General features: G+C 37.1%; 1 protein-coding gene across 1 annotated transcript; it reads right to left on the bottom strand.

Annotated features, from left to right (window-relative positions):
• Positions 1-1,409: 1,409 nt before the first annotated feature.
• Positions 1,410-11,434, bottom strand: LOC106069546 (uncharacterized). The gene is made up of 3 exons (XM_013229234.2): positions 11,240-11,434; positions 6,708-6,831; positions 1,410-4,339 (listed from the first exon to the last, which is right to left on the bottom strand). Exons 2-3 carry the CDS (start codon positions 6,823-6,825, stop codon positions 2,349-2,351), a joined length of 2,109 nt encoding a protein of 702 aa, XP_013084688.2. The 5' UTR covers positions 6,826-6,831; positions 11,240-11,434; the 3' UTR covers positions 1,410-2,348.
• Between the last annotated feature and the right edge of the window lie 4,771 nt (positions 11,435-16,205).

Raw genomic sequence — 16,205 nt, 5'->3', positions numbered from 1 at the left:
AAACTATTAAAATCAATTAATTTTAAAATATCGATATTTTTGACCTAAATCTATGTTTTCTCACTGTGCATCCCCCTTAAAGTAGTGTCGGTAAACATGTTTTTTTTTAAATGTTTTTAAGTTGTTGAAGTCAACATTTTGAGAATCTCTATTGTGGAGGCCCCTTTCTTATGGAGTCCCTGGAGCAGTGGACGCGCCTGTCCTGTCCCCAATTCGGTCCTGGTCTGGAAGTTGAAACTTAAGAACTGTGTCATCACACTTTCACTATATTCCAAATTCCAGGATTGATTTCAAGTGCTGTGTATGCCTTTTACTTATATATACGTTGTACAAATCCAAAGGAAGACTTCGTGTTCAGATAATAGATACGTTTAATATCATCAACAGCTACGATAGTTACGTGGATTATAAAGACGCTGGATTGGTTTTTGTTCTGTTCAAATTTACATTCCTAATATTGTGTAACTTGAAAGGTAAAGAAACGTTAAGAAATCATAACTATTAAACTCCTGAAATTGACTTTACATATTTGCATAATGTGAGAGGTTAATCTAAATAGGTAATTATATATGGAGAGATATTTGTTATCATAAAAATGAGGTATAATGATGTATTTAAATAATAATAAAATATATTAATGTATAATGAAATATTTCAAAGTATAATGTACTGTAATCATAAATAACAAATAAAAAAGTATAATGAAATAGAAAGAGTAAAAACGTGGCATCAGACGAGTGAAATAGAAAAAATCATTTTTTATTTTAAAAAAAAAACCTTATCTAAAAGGGAAGAACCCCGATCTTAAAACTATCTGACAATAATGTACTAGCTATTTCCCTTATTCAATATCAAACAAAATAATTAATTACCAATAATTAGTTGATTAATTGAGTACTTTTATTTATTCATGTTTTAGGTACAATAAATTATTATTTAAATTATCAATTTGATCGAAGAAAGCGTGAGGGAGAAATAGCGTTAACAATTATTTAAGGGGACTAAACCTAACAAACTTAACCATATCTATAAATACTGAAGTATTTGTTTCCCTTGTTGGTATCAAACAAAATAATGAATTACCAGTAATCAATAGTCTAATTTTTTTTATTGATTCATGTCTTGTCTATGTCAATGAATAATTGTGCGAAGTTTCAGCTTGATCCAAAAATGGATGTGGGAGAAATAACTTGTAAACACTTTTAACCAGACAGACAGACAGACAGAGGGAGTTGATATTACCTTCTTTTTAAAAAATAACATTAAGCACGCCATAGTTGACCTGCTTTCACAAAGAAAGAGAGGACGAATACAGTATATTTTGGCTGGCAGAAAGAATGTGCAAAGGGTTATATATCAAATGTTCTGGTCAAAAACAGAACTATATAGACTAGCCAACGAGAGAACCATTTTTTTTTGGCTCACTCCTTATGCTATCTTTATTGAAATTGAAGAAAATAATATGTAAAAATAATGGTCGTAGGGATTCTGTGAATTCGCCATTTGACCAAAAGTCCAATTTAAATTCTAGAATAGTGACTTAGACCATAAATTATCTCATTTTCTAATTATCGGGGGAAAAAACGACGCTTCTCTTTCTTGGCTTTTTAATTCATTTCCAAATGTAGTTTATTGTCTAGTTTCAAATCAAAACCATTAAAACCAAAAAAAAGTTTGTTGACATTTTTTTTTATTTTTCATTTTATTTTTCTCTATTTTGTATCACATATATTCCTACGTAATGAAACCCTGAACCCAAAGTTGCAACTACAAAAACCCAACCTAAATCAAATAACCAACAAGGCACAAGGATAAAGGCACATTTCATATCCCTTATCCTTAAAAGTATCCATATATGAGTTTTTTTTTTTATTTCTAAGTATCATAACAACAGAGAAGGGGTTGCCTGAATCAGCAAACAATAATAATAACTGAGTTTAAGTATCTAATTAACTAGCATGACTAGATGGACACATGCATAGACGTTGGACGTAATTATCTTTTTTTTTTTTTTTAGGAATAGATAAGATATGCGTGTGTGTATATATCTCTAATGTATCCCTGCTTAGTTTATTAAGAGCATTTAGTCTAGCTTATATCTTATATTCCCTCATGGCTTTCAACTTTTCCCCCGTATATTTTGTGTTAACTTTCATTAAAACCGCACAGATTCTCGAGCTGTATTTGAGAGTCCGCCACTTGTTTTTCATCTCCTATTGTCAAGATTCACAACCAATTCTAAAGCTAAAGAAAGGTAATACATATTGAGTGCATTAAACTACTTTATGGGCGCTCGAACGTGTTTCAAAGTTTGAATGTTGTTGCCAACTACAAGTGGAATGGTGAGTTTATATTTTGGTGTACAGACTTTGTTTCCTGTGACGTCGAAATGCGAAGAAGCCGATGCCGAATGCAGCAAGAACGACAACTATAGTACCAACTACAGCAACTCCCACGACAGAGCTAGAGGAGCCTTCGCCACCGAGACTGTCAGAGGAATTAGGGTCTACTGCGTCAAATTTCAGACCCTCTGACTTGGCAACGGTACTGAGGTCGCTGTAGAAGTCATCCAGGAGAGGGGTTAGATCGGAGCTCGAGTTGGTCAGCGACGAGAGGACCTCGTTGTAACTGAGGTCAGTGCCGGTTCTGTTCTGGTAGACTGATGTCATTTTATCGAAGGCTTCGAGGACCAGAGTCTTGACTCGATCTTTCTGAGTAACATAAAGAGCTTTCACGTTGTGTATTTCTTGCAGCAGATGTTTGTATTCCGTGAGATCGATGGGGACAGTGGAAACATCTTCAGTTTCGTTCACAGCATTCTGCAAGTTGTCCGCAATTGAGACTAGGACACCGCGAATATGGTCGAACCTTTCCCTCAATTGCTTTAACCTCTGAATGCTTGCATCAAATTCTTTCAGCAGGTTCTGAATGAACAGATTCAGAAGAGCTTGGTTGCCAGATAGGGTTACTTCAGAGGCGTTTCCAGCTACCAATGAGCGTATGGCTGTTTCGATTATGTCATTCAGGAAAGGATTGTCAGAGGAAATGTTGTACAACAGACTGGGGCTTTCACTTACAGCTGTGTTGTCTTCTAGAACCAGGCTCGTGATTACGTCCCTTATATTCTGCACCTGTTCCAAGACCTTCGCTTTCACGTCATTCTCAAGAGCGGTTATTTTACTTTTTAAGTCCGTCTCCAAGTCTTGGACTTTGTTTAAAATGTCCAGTACTGATGACTCTTCAGCGTTTTCCTCAATGGACGTAGTCAGCTCAACCGCCGCTGGTGTCGATTCTTCGACTTCCGAAGACTGGGTCGGGATTTCAGAGTTGGCATTTTCTTCCTTCAGATCTTCAACCGCAGTTTTGGCATCTTCGAACAAATCTTTTAGTGCCTGTGGTATCTTGATGGTCCCGTTGAGAATGCCCTCTAGAAACTCAACGTAGCTGAAATCTTGTCCAGTTCTTGCTCTGTGGACGAGTGACATATTGCGCAGAGTGAAGAGAACTTTGTTCTTCAACTCAATCTTCTGCTCCACAAAGTTCCTCTTCTTATCCAGCATCGCCTTCAAGCTTTCTTTAAAGGATCTGAGCTTCTCAAAGGTGAATGTATCTCTGACTTTGCCGTCTGCTACTTCCTTGGCGTGTAACTTCTTAGCTTTTTCTTTCATCTCAAACTCAGCGCTGACGAAATCTCGCCACGACTCTTTCACCCTTGCGATGTCTGGCTGGATATCATTCAGAAGTCTGTGCAAGAGAAGTCGAACGACGGCTCCGTTAGCATCGGACGTTGGCTCCAAGGTTCCATTCAGCTCGTTGAACAAAACGTTCTCCAGCGCGGCATCAAGCTTTGTGGATATCACCTTTAGAATTAGCTTCTCTTTCTTGTCTTGATCGTCTTCATTAACTTGATCCTTGCTTTCATTATCTTCGTCTTCCCTAGTTCCTGACTTTATTTTTTCGATCGCCTCGCTGACGAGCTTCAGTTTCTCCTGCACGCTGGCTTTGATATATTCTTTTTTCTTCAACAGTCGATCAATAATTTTGGACTTGACGTCTTTGGCCAAGTTCTCGATTTCTTTGGCAAGAGCTTGCTCTAGATTCTTGTATCTCTTTTTGTCGTCTGGGGACATCTCTTTGCTTGATTCGCTGGATTCTGAGGAGTCATCTTTCTCATTTTTATCTTTTTTCTCGATTTTGTCTTTGAGTTTGTCAATGATGGCTGAGCTGAGAGTGTCCTTGACCTCATCCTTGATGTCGCGTACAAAAGCTGAGATTTCTTTTCTCATATCTTTTAATTTGTCTTGCACATTTTTCCGTATCTCTTTTTCTTTGTTCCGATCTGTAAAGAGTAGACAAAATGCATTCAATTAGTAAGAACTAAAAGCAAAGAAATCTTTTTAAAAATATATAGATGTACTAGACTTTAGTAATAATATTTTCAACAAAATCTAGCTCACTACAATAACACAACCTTTCAGTCTCTCGTTCTGGAGTCGCCTGTCTTAACTAAGACCAAATGACGACAATGCCACCTATCTTGCATCATTCACAACCAATCGCTAACTTCTTCCCACTGTCACCGTAGCTAGTTGGCCATACACACACACTCCATAACAAAGCACCTATTTTTGAGCAGATGCACAGGACACGATAGACAGACAGAAGAGACAGACAAAATAAGACAAAATAAAAGAATGAACGGGCCTGTCGTTAAGAGAGTTTCTATCAAAGAAGAACGAGAGGAATGGAGAAAGATGGTCGACAGATCTTGAATGGTGCCCCACTTGTCCAACAGACTAAAGCAGGGGTGGGCAACCTTTTTGGATCGAGGGCCGCATTTCTTTAAATTTGGGAATGGCGTGCCGCATATGTATATACAACTTAGAAAGATAATCTAGCTAATTTTTTATTCATAGTTACACTGTATTTTATTAACGTTTCCTTTTTTCCAAACTCCACGTTAAGGAATTACAAGAAAAGTTAGCAATTTTTGAAATCAATTAATTTTTTTTTAATTGCTGTTGTCTTTTTATATTACAATAACCCATTAATATACGGTTGTACTTAATGTGCAGTATTTTACTTTTTACACTCGTGCATAATGTTCCAGAACTGTGGAACTAGCTTACTAGTTGTTACCCTTGTGACTGCTTTCAAATTACAGTCAGTCAAAATCGACCAGTAATTATACTTGTTTAGTTTCCCCCCACCCAAAATATAATGCTTGTTCACTGGATGAGACAACATATGTTCCGGAAGTTAAATGTCGGGACGAGCGAAACTTGCCCTTTTGGAGCATCACCAGAGAATGCTGACCATGTCCTTCAATGGTGCATACTAAATCAGAGACCCGAACAGGACTCTGGCCAAGGGCCCCCCTATAGAACCAAAACTATTCGGAGAACTGCCTGATCTGGAAAACATTGCGCGGTTCATCTTAGATACTGTTCTGAACCCTCCAACATGTAAAACGAGAACAAAGAACAACAGATGTATGTGTACACAAATAGTGTGAACAGCAGCACATTTAGTAAAGTGTTGACATACAGATTCTGGCACCCATAAGACTCCTGTGGAAATACTGACTGGAGCTTCTCTTTGCTCGGAGTTATGTCCTCTGGAGCTGAATCAGCTTCTTTGCTAAATGGTGAGCTAATGGTTCTTGACGTCTTAAAATTTGCTTTTATAAATTGCAAAATTAAAGAATCTTAATAAGTATTGTACTTTTAATCATTTCACTAGAAATAATTTCACCTTTCAGCAAAGGAAAATGACAAAATAGGTTTTCTTTTGCTTGCTTGTAGAAATGGGAAGGCCTTGTTTGAAAAGATTTAGCATCCATTTACATTTCATATGCAAGGGACTCATTGCAATGGCAATTATGAAACCTGAAATCTGTCTTCCACTCTTCATTTGAAATATTGGATACAAGGTCACAGTCAATGTCCTTCAAGTAAATGAACAATTTCTTCCTGGAGATTTTACATTGTTCTCGTTTACCTTGCCCATGCTCTGATAGAGGAAATGTGGGAGTATTTTATTCATAATCGAAACTACCTGTGGTCTATGCCTCCCCCCTAGCTCTAATAAGTTTGATTACTACGACTATTCGGCTTCAGATAATTGAAATTTTATGCAGCTTTGTGCAAACTTTCCTGTTTAAAGTTTATGGTTTAAAAAAAAAACACCATTTTACTCAGTCAAAGATCGAGCCCCACCAGTTGTCACCCTTGCCATCTTGTTCCAAGCATACCCAACATTCAACACAGTTCTTCATAGCATTGAATAAATACTGATCAGAGATTGTGTTTTGAATTGAGTGTATTGATGTATAGCCAATAAGCATAATCTTCGTTTGATTGAAACTTTTTTTGACAGTTTCAATAATTCATATTTATATTATTTCTAATATATTTGCATTTTTATTAAGTATATACTGTGGGCACACCTGACTTCTGTAGGTATCGGCGGGCCGCATAAAACACTCCGGCGGGCCGCATGTGGCCCGCGGGCCGTAATTTGCCCACCCCTGGACTAAAGGATAGGTGACACATGATAGGGAATTATTTTTTTTTATAGCACTTTAAGTTTTTCGAGATCTAAAAGTGACAGACAGACAGAATAAAAACGATAGCGGCTTTTTCCCAAAGAGGACCGCTACATAAACTTGTTAAAATCTAGTTTTTGTAAATTTGACAAATTCTTACCATGTTTATCTTTGTTGTCGTTCTTGTTTTTATCTTTGTTCTGTTTGTCCGATGCAAGACTTGGTTCGATCACAGCTAAAACAAGGCCAGTCACCAGCAGAAAGTAAACGAGCCTCATCTTCACCTATAATAATAAAAAAAACTAGTATTAAAATAGTATTCGAATAAATTCTGACCAGGTTTTCATATCTTTTCTGGCCAAGTAGAATTTTAGAAAAATCAAGTCATGTATTTTTATTTATTTGTGTAAACCAGAGTGGTCTATATAGACCCCCAGGGGTCTACGAAGACCTCCAAGGGGTCTACGAAAGTAAAAAACTAAATTGGGGGTCCATGAGATGCCCACGGGGGTCTACGATAATAGATTTCATTTAAGCACATTTAATGTTCACATTCCATTAATGTAATTATTTCATACACTAATATATGATTTGTACCTTCGTTAATCCTTTAAATATTTATCCTGCTATTCAAATGAAAAATTGTTGTAATCAATTTCAATACTTATTTAAATAGCTTAATTTTGTCTACATGTAACTAATATTTAGAGAAAAAAAAAAAGAAAAGAATTGTAGACAGTACAGCATTAATAATTTAAAATTGGGATTCCTTCCTTCCTTGTCGAACAAGCCTAAGTGACTTTTTTTATGACGATATGAACCAGGTTCGCTGGAAGATCATCTGAGACAATGCTACCCTGACAAAAATAAAGATTTTAGACCCGCAAAATCATAGTTCGACATCATATAGAGAAGATGATGGTTTGTGAGAGTCTTACAAGATTTCTTTTCTTATAGCAAAATACGGAAAACAGCAAAGGTCAAACATTGATTTTACCAGACGTTTTGCACAAACCTACATCTGTTATTATTAAAAGAATTTCTTTAAGCAACAATACAGTTCAAGGTCGCTTCGGTGGCATGAGTTATAAAATTAAAAGCTTCTTATGTAAATCTTTACAGGATACATAAATACAGTTTGGTCTGACAAGGTGTAGCGCGGTGTGCTACAAACTGTCTAATGGTCACCATCTCATCTCATCTATGCCTGTAGTCCCTTCTGGGCATAGGCCACCAACCAGCTTCCTCCAGGCATCTCGGTTCTGGGCGAATCTCTCCAACTGTCGCCACGTCTTGCCCATCTGCTTCCAGATCGCGGAGACCTGGAGAACCACCTTAACCACCATGAAAAAAATCCAGCTATTCATCAATACCTGCCTGAAGAAAATTCTTATGATCCGCTGGCCAGACAAGATCTTGAATGAGGAACTGTGGCAAAGATCAAAGCAGTAGCCCACTGAAGTAGATATCCTTCAGAGACGCTGGAGATGGATAGTTCACACCCTTCGCAAGCCTGCATCCAACATAACTAGGCAAGCCCTAACCTGGATACCCCAAGGAAAGAGAAAGAGGTGACGGCCTAGAAATACATGGCGCTAATGGTCACCGTCTCCTTATATTTCCTTAAGGTTGACCCACGAGACCTTTCCCATGTTTGGGTATAGTGGCAAGGCAGCAGAGGTTTGAATTCAGTTTTCCTTCTGCTAGGTGGGTAGCAAGCCAAGGCTAATAAGCCCTTCCTGCTCGAAGTTTACTGGTTTAGGCTCCAGTTACTCGCCTTTGACCCATCTCCTGCTAATGAAAACAGTTCAGCAGATTCAACATTTGAGCCACACGTGAAAGATCAAGAAATACATGAGAAACTGCTCTATGCGAAACCTTTTACAATGATACTCAAGGCATATTAATTAATTAATTCATTAATATTTAATGTTGGAAAGACTACATCATAGAACGACAAATTCGTATATTAAACATAATATCCGTAGTTGTGTAGTTTAAAATTACTTTTTCACTCCTCAACTCACTACAGTTAGAAATTTGTTTAAAAAATGTTTTGATGAATTTGTAAAAATGTGCAAGTTGAGCAGGGGGTCTACCGAAAACCAGAAAACATGGCAAGGGGTCGACGAGACAAAAAAGTTTGGGAACCACTGGTGTAAACCAAACAAAATCTAGATCTTGTCTTATTTTATAAGTTAAAGACGTTTCTTCAATAACAACAAGAAAAACATTAGAAGTATATTTTTAATAGACAATTCTTTCTTTAAACAACTTCTAGAGCGATTCTTTTTCTCTAAATAACTAATGAATGTTAGACTAAAATTCAATGGAACATTTTAACCCCACTCCTCCCCGAGAAAGAATCCTGGGTAAGCGAATGACCCCTCAACTCAAGAAAACATTAAGAAACTGGAACAGACACAAAATAGAGCAGTGAGATTCATAACAAACGAATATTCACATTTGACTAGAGTAACGCCTTTAGTAAAATCACTAAATTTAGAAAGCCTTCAGGACAGAAGACTCAAAAGTAAAGTAGCAATTATACATAAAACACTGAACCATAATCTTCAAATAAAAAAACACAAAATCTAATAAAATACTCAGAAAGACACAAAGATAAAGGCACTTTTCTTGTTCCATATGCTAAGACAAATTTGTACAAATGCTCCTTTTTTCCTGGTACTTTTTAGAGCATGGAATGGGTTGCCTGAGTCAGCCAGGAAAACCAGTGACTTGGCAGAATTGAAGTCATTGGTTAACATGCATGATTAGATGCATGACGCGTAGGACGTAATCATCTTTTTTTGAAGTAAGGTCTGTATTATAAAAGATAAGTAGATAAACGTAAAGTATTTGGTCTCCCATAGATTCGTGATCAAATATTCCAAATACACGTATTGAGAAATGTTTGAATCTGATAGCAAAAATTGTAATTGAAGTCTAACCCTAGTGTGCAGTATTTCGTTGAAGGACTTGAGATAATCAACTTTTATGAAACCAGCATAACAATAACCAATTCAGACTAGACCAATGTGTTCATTCTCCCTGTTTTACATTAAAAATAAGACACAAGTTATCTCCCTGTATGTACATGAAATATAAGACACAAGTTATCCCCCCTGTATGTACATGAAATATAAGACACAAGTTATCCCCCCTGTATGTACATGAAATATAAGACACAAGTTATCCCCCCTGTATGTACATGAAATATAAGACACAAGTTATCCCCCCTGTATGTACATTAAATATAAGACACAAGTTATCCCCCCTGTTTTACATCTAAGATAGAAAACAGATGACTCTGTACATCATCTGCCCTATAGATCACAAAGTGTGAAAGAGTTAACTTTTTACTTACTTGACATTAAATGTAGGACAAAAAATATCTCCCAGAAGTTATATAAGTTATAAGACTAACACTAAGCAGAGTTTTATAATTAACATGTACGACTAGATTAACTTCCGGTTACACTTAGGACATTACAGTTTTCTTTTTCATTATGACTCTATTTAAGACAGAACATCATGGAACCTGGAAGATAGAGGGTAGGCGGAGGGGGAAGCCTGGACGCTGATATCAAAAACGGCTCTAACGATTTTCCTAGAAATTTAAACGTTGATATGTATGGCTGAGAAAAGAATTACTAGCTCGTTGGCCACATGAGAAAAACTTAATATTTTTCTTGTAAAAAAAAAAAGATCAAGACTTACATTCTAGTTTGGGGATAGGCCTAGAGATCAAGACTTAGATTCTAGTTTGGGGATAGGCCTAGATATGAAGACTTAGATTCTAGTTTGGGGATAGGCCTAGATATGAAGACTTAGATTCTAGTTTGGGGATAGGCCTAGATATGAAGACTTAGATTCTAGTTTGGGGATAGGCCTAGATATGAAGACTTAGATTCTAGTTTGGGGATAGGCCTATATATGAAGACTTAGATTCTAGTTTGGGGATAGGCCTAGATATGAAGACTTAGATTCTAGTTTGGGGATAGGCCTAGATATGAAGACTTCTAGTTTGGGGATAGGCCTAGAGGTCAAGACTTAAATTCTAGTTTGGGGATAGGCCTAGAGATCAAGACTTAGGAGACGGTGCGCCAAATGTTTCTTGGCGTCTTTTATTTATTTCACTTTTTAATGAAGACATGGATGAATGCCCTTTGACATATTATCTAGACCTATTGGCCAAATTTAATTACTAGATTTTTAGGCTTCGAAAATTATAAAGATATATATATATATATGTAAACTATCTAATTTCTAGGAAAATCTTTAGAGCCTTTTTCTAGAAAGGTGTCCATCAAGGTTTTTTTGTTTTGACCCGATGAAGAATTAGCAAGCCGAAGAGTGGAACTGTAATTAATCGCGATGAAAATTGTTACTATGATTAAAAAAAAACATGTCTCAAGTGTTTCCTTTTTTTTTCAGGTGATGGTTTATGGGTTAAATATTCTAAACGTAGGCAAGTTATTTGAAATGTTTTTCTCACCAAATGTATCGTAAATCGTAAATGAAAAATCATATAGATCTAGAATCTAGAAGAGTCCTAGTCATTCAGAATAAGAAAACTGACATATAAATAAAACATACCCCCCCCCCTTTTTAACAATGTTGCCATGGTTATCTAGGAGTTACCTAATTTACGATCTCAGCGCCTGTAAAATATCTCAAATGTAAACTTACTTTGCAAGTAATTGTTTCGCGCTTTTTCCTCTCGTCTAGAACGATGTCCCACTAGAATTCTCACTTTTTGTTTTCAAGTCCAGAGAAAGAAGAAAGTTTTAAGTTAAATAAATCGAAATTGTTTCGAAAAAGTGAACAAGCCACTTGTCCAAGTTTTTTTTTTTATTTGCTGCTGTTCTTAGCAGCAGACTATATTGTTTATATCCATAGTCACGTGGACTAGTAGGATTGGCTCGCCCCTATTGGTCAGAACAGACGCAGCTCTTTGATTGGTTCTGGATCTCATTCTCATTCAATCTGTTTGTTCCGTTATATTAATTTCAAAGGTAGACTAATTAATTCATTTTATTTTTTTGGAATTTTCTTTCTTGTGATGATGAATCATTGACACCATTATTACGATTCAACTGACTGCAGTTAGAGTAAATAAGTGTATATATATATATATGAAGTTAAGTGCTGAAATAATGTATGATGTAGACATGCAGCCCATGCTACCTATAACATGACAGCACTTGAAGTTAACATTCAACATTATTATTGAGGAAAAGAAAAAACAATGAATTAAATACGGTGAGATAAAACAAGAGCCACTTACCACCGGTACCGCCTAGAAGCAACACTGGCTCAAGAGTATTGTATCACTAGGCAAGCCTAAAGCAGGACTAAATGGAGGACAAAACCTAAAACATGAGAAGAAAATGTTCAAACTCTATTATTTCAATCATGAAGCATATCAGTAAAAGTTCTCTTGAGTCTATAGAAAGTCTATTTTTCTCTTTGGTCGACTGTGTCGCAACTCTTCAGCGGAAATGCTTTTTTCAAAACAAAAATTCACAGCTCTTGTCTTTCATCTCTATTGTGTTCCCTCTTGTTTCTTATGAACAGCCTTCAATATAGACAAACATTTCAGTTCGTGAAACAGGTTAAAAAATAAATAAATAAAATATTTTTTTTTAAATACAATAAACCTCCTTTATACAATTTATAGAGCGATCATTTTAATTTTTTTTTTTTTTTTTAAAAAGGACTTTTTTTTCCAGCCCCCCCCCCCCCCTCGGAGAAAGAATGCTGATTTAGAGAATGTTTAGATCAACAGACTTTATAAAATTGGCTTTTCCATCTTTTTTTACTTTGAAAAATAATAACTTTCAAACTAGCGTTTTCCCAATGTGGCCAAGGAGCTTTTAATTCTTTTTTCAACAATACACAGCAACTGTCAAATTTCTAGGAAAATCGTCAGAGCGTTTTCGAATCCGTGTCCAGGTTTTTCCCATCCAGAAGGTTCCAGGTTCTATGAAGGTATGAGCTAAATAGAGGTATTGTAAAAACAATGCTTACTAAGTGTAATTGTATCAATTATTTTGAATTAATCGTGTAATTAATTTGTAACCAATCAAGACTAACAATAATAAATGCGTACTATTGGAAATATTTTTACAAAGCTTATATCAACTTTGTCTGTCTGTCTGGTAAAAAAATTTCTACACGTTATTTCTCCCCTTGAGGACTCTTGAGCCCTGAGTGAACATTTTTGTTATGCATTCAAAAAACGATCATGTAAACATTCACCAAGTACCCCCGCCTTCCCTCCCCCTTTCACAACTGGTCCAGACAAGTGATAGGATCATAGCGCATCGAGAAAGCTAAAAGTTCAACAAAAACAATCGGTAAAAAATATTTCTAATCGCACAGATTTATTATGTCTGAACACATTTGACTGATCCAAACTAAATGATACAATTAAACTTAATATAAGCTTTGTTTTTTAAAAAAGTTCATGCTTTTAACATGCTCACTGCGCTATTGTTCATTCACTTGTGTGAACTGATTGGGGGGGGGGGGGGAGAGGGGGGACAATGAGGTATCTGTGTGAAGGTTTCCGTGATAGCTTTATAAAAAGCAATTAAAAGTATTTCTCATGGTAAGAAAAGTCAATTTTTTTTTAAAGAAATGGCGTCTTTTGGGGAGGGGGGGGGGGCAAGATCTTTTTTACATCTATGTAGTCATCTGTGGCAGATAGGTGCAAAACTATGTCAATAAAATGTTGGTCTTTGAAATGTTTTGAACGATTCTGCGCATGCGACTTCCGGACGTCTAGGTTAGGAAATGTAAATTTGAAATGTCTAACTTTAAAAAAAAAATGATTTTACGAAACAAATGGTCTAAATTAAGTTAGACTGACTATTATAACGTCAAGTGTATTCAAAGAAAACTGAGTGGGTGGTTGTAATGTAACAGTGTGGGGTCATAACGTGTTGTTTTAAAATACTTGTTCGAATAAGTTCAGTTGTTAAACGCTCTGAGAAATGTTCAGAAAGTCACGTCCTTGTTCAAGACTCCGCATCTAACGTCCGCCTTGGTCACGCGTTCTACGACATAGAGTTTCAATTAAAGGTGAAGTCGCATTTTGCGTGTTGTTTACGACAACTGAAACGAATCGAGCTAGACGTCGTTTCTTCTTCCTACTCATTGATATGTAGTTAGTATAGGACTAGGCCTACCTACGGCAGAGTGGTTAAGCGCTTGGCTTCCGAACATAGGATCCTGGGTTCGAATTTTTGTAAAGACTGAAATTTTGAACTGCGAGATTTTTAGGGCGCCCCCCTAAGTCCACCTGGGTACCTGACTTAAGTTGGGAAAATAATGGCTGTTGGTTGTTGTGCTGGCCACATACACCCTGCTCGTTATCCGTTGGCCAAAGATGACCTTAACATCATCTATAGATGACTTATAGATAACAAGGTCTGAAAAGGAAACTTTCATTTACTACTACTTTACAAACTATGGCCCGCGGGTCAGATCCGCCAGCGACGAAACGCTATGCGGTCCTTCGAAACGTCGGAACAAGTTGTAGAAAATCACACACACACACACAAAAAGATCTTTCCCTTCGCTGGATTTCTCAACCTTTTTTCGATGGTATTCTTACAACAAGGTCAGTCTCTGATGGAGAACATTCGCATCCCATTATCCTTAATGGGCAACTGGCTCAACTGGCCGACCCCACCTCCGTTATGTGGATGTTATCAAACGGGACCTTAGAGCTGTGAACATTCCTACAGACTACTGATAGAGAGATGGTGACCAAGAAAGCTATGGAAAACGAAAAAACACGGACCTCTGCTCTGGAAGAAAAAAATGGAAGGTTTCTCTGTCGCCAAAGCGAAAACCTCCTTAACCTGCGATATATGTGGACGGGAGTTTCTCTCCAAAACAGGGCTCCACAGTTACATGAAACAAATGTTCTACGATATGAACCATAGTCGCCAAAAACAGATTCCTATTTATTTGTTTATTTATTTAGTACTAGTCGACCGGCGGCGTAGCATACGCTGCTATTTTGCAGAGCCGGCCTTAGGCCACTGCAACCTATGCATCCGCAGTGTGACCCGCACTTTCATAGGACCCGCGCTAATTCTAGGTGTATAAATTATTAAATTAAACCATTTTATAACTTATAACAGATTTCCCGCGGCCTCCTGATTTAACAGGAGCTCCTGGAAATCTCCTGAAATTGCAAAATATACGAAGAGTCCTGGAAATATCCGGAAATTATTAAAATCTTTAGAAAACTTATACAAATCTTCTGAAATATATAGACAGAAATTGTCATTTTGGGCTGTCATTCAATATGGAAAACACCAATCCTACGCGCGATAAAAATTAAAAAAAAACTGCATTATGCAATACCCGTAACTATGGAATCTAGTGAAAGAAGCTTCTCGCATCAAACTAATGAAGAATTACTTGAGGTCAACAATTCTCGTAAATAGATTGAAACATTTGGTAATTCTTGTTATTGCGTGATCTATGTAGGAAACAGAATTCTTATGATACTTGATCTATGTGGGAAATAAAATATTGATTAAATACTGTATGACTTCGCTACACGCAAGGCTCGTGTAGTAATTTTGTGCGTAGTAAAGAATGATTCTGATATTCAGCTACAGTCCCTGGTTGATGTAAACATAGAGTTGAAGCTAGGTGCTGAAACAAATGATACATACATATATTAAACATAAATGAATAACAGCACCAGGGACCAAGTTTTTAAGAGAGAAAGTAGTGAATTAAAATGCTACGAAAATAAGGGACTGCGCCGACCGAGGCTCGAACCTGTGACACTGGATTCGACACCACCGCCTAGCGATAACGCACCAAGCGAAACTAGCCTCTAGACCATCGGAATGTCCAAAAAAAACATTCTTCTGATCCAGAGTCATTTCGCCCGTATGCAAATTACCACCCCAGTGGTCAAAGGCCACAAGCCTCGGTCGGCGCAGTCCCTTATTTTCGTAGCATTTTAATTCACTACTTTCTCTCTTAAAAACTTGGTCCCTGGTGCTGTTATTCATTTATGTTTAATATATGTATGTATCATTTGTTTCAGCACCTAGCTTCAACTCTATGTTTACATTTACGATTACAGCATTATTGCTCGTACCCACTGAAGCTTCTATATGTAATGTGTTTATGTTGTCCACTTGTCTTTGTGAGAGATAAACAATTAGATAGAGCCATCGTTTGTCTAATACATGCCTAACGGCTGTCTGTGTCGGCTCTATCGAAGTTGTTAGTGAACGGATGATGCGGGGGTGGGGGAGGGGCTAGCTGGGGCTTGTGGCCTTTGACCACTGGGGTGGTAATTTGCATACGGGCGAAATGACTCTGGATCAGAAGAATGTTTTTTTGGACATTCCGATGGTCTAGAGGCTAGTTTCGCTTGGTGCGTTATCGCTAGGCGGTGGTGTCGAATCCAGTGTCACAGGTTCGAGCCTCGGTCGGCGCAGTCCCTTATTTTCGTAGCATTTTAATTCACTACTTTCTCTCTTAAAAACTTGGTCCCTGGTGCTGTTATTCATTTATGTTTAATATATGTATGTAGTCCCTGGTTGACAAACTATCTGCTGCTTGCCAGAAGTTCGGCTTAAACATTAGTCAAAGCAAGACTAAGATACTTGTC

The sequence above is a fragment of the Biomphalaria glabrata genome, chromosome 15, assembly GCF_947242115.1.
Source record: "Biomphalaria glabrata chromosome 15, xgBioGlab47.1, whole genome shotgun sequence".
In the NCBI taxonomy this organism is placed as follows: domain Eukaryota; kingdom Metazoa; phylum Mollusca; class Gastropoda; family Planorbidae; genus Biomphalaria; species Biomphalaria glabrata.
Note: the sequence above shows the minus strand (reverse complement) of the source record. Positions and strands in the feature narration are given on the sequence as shown.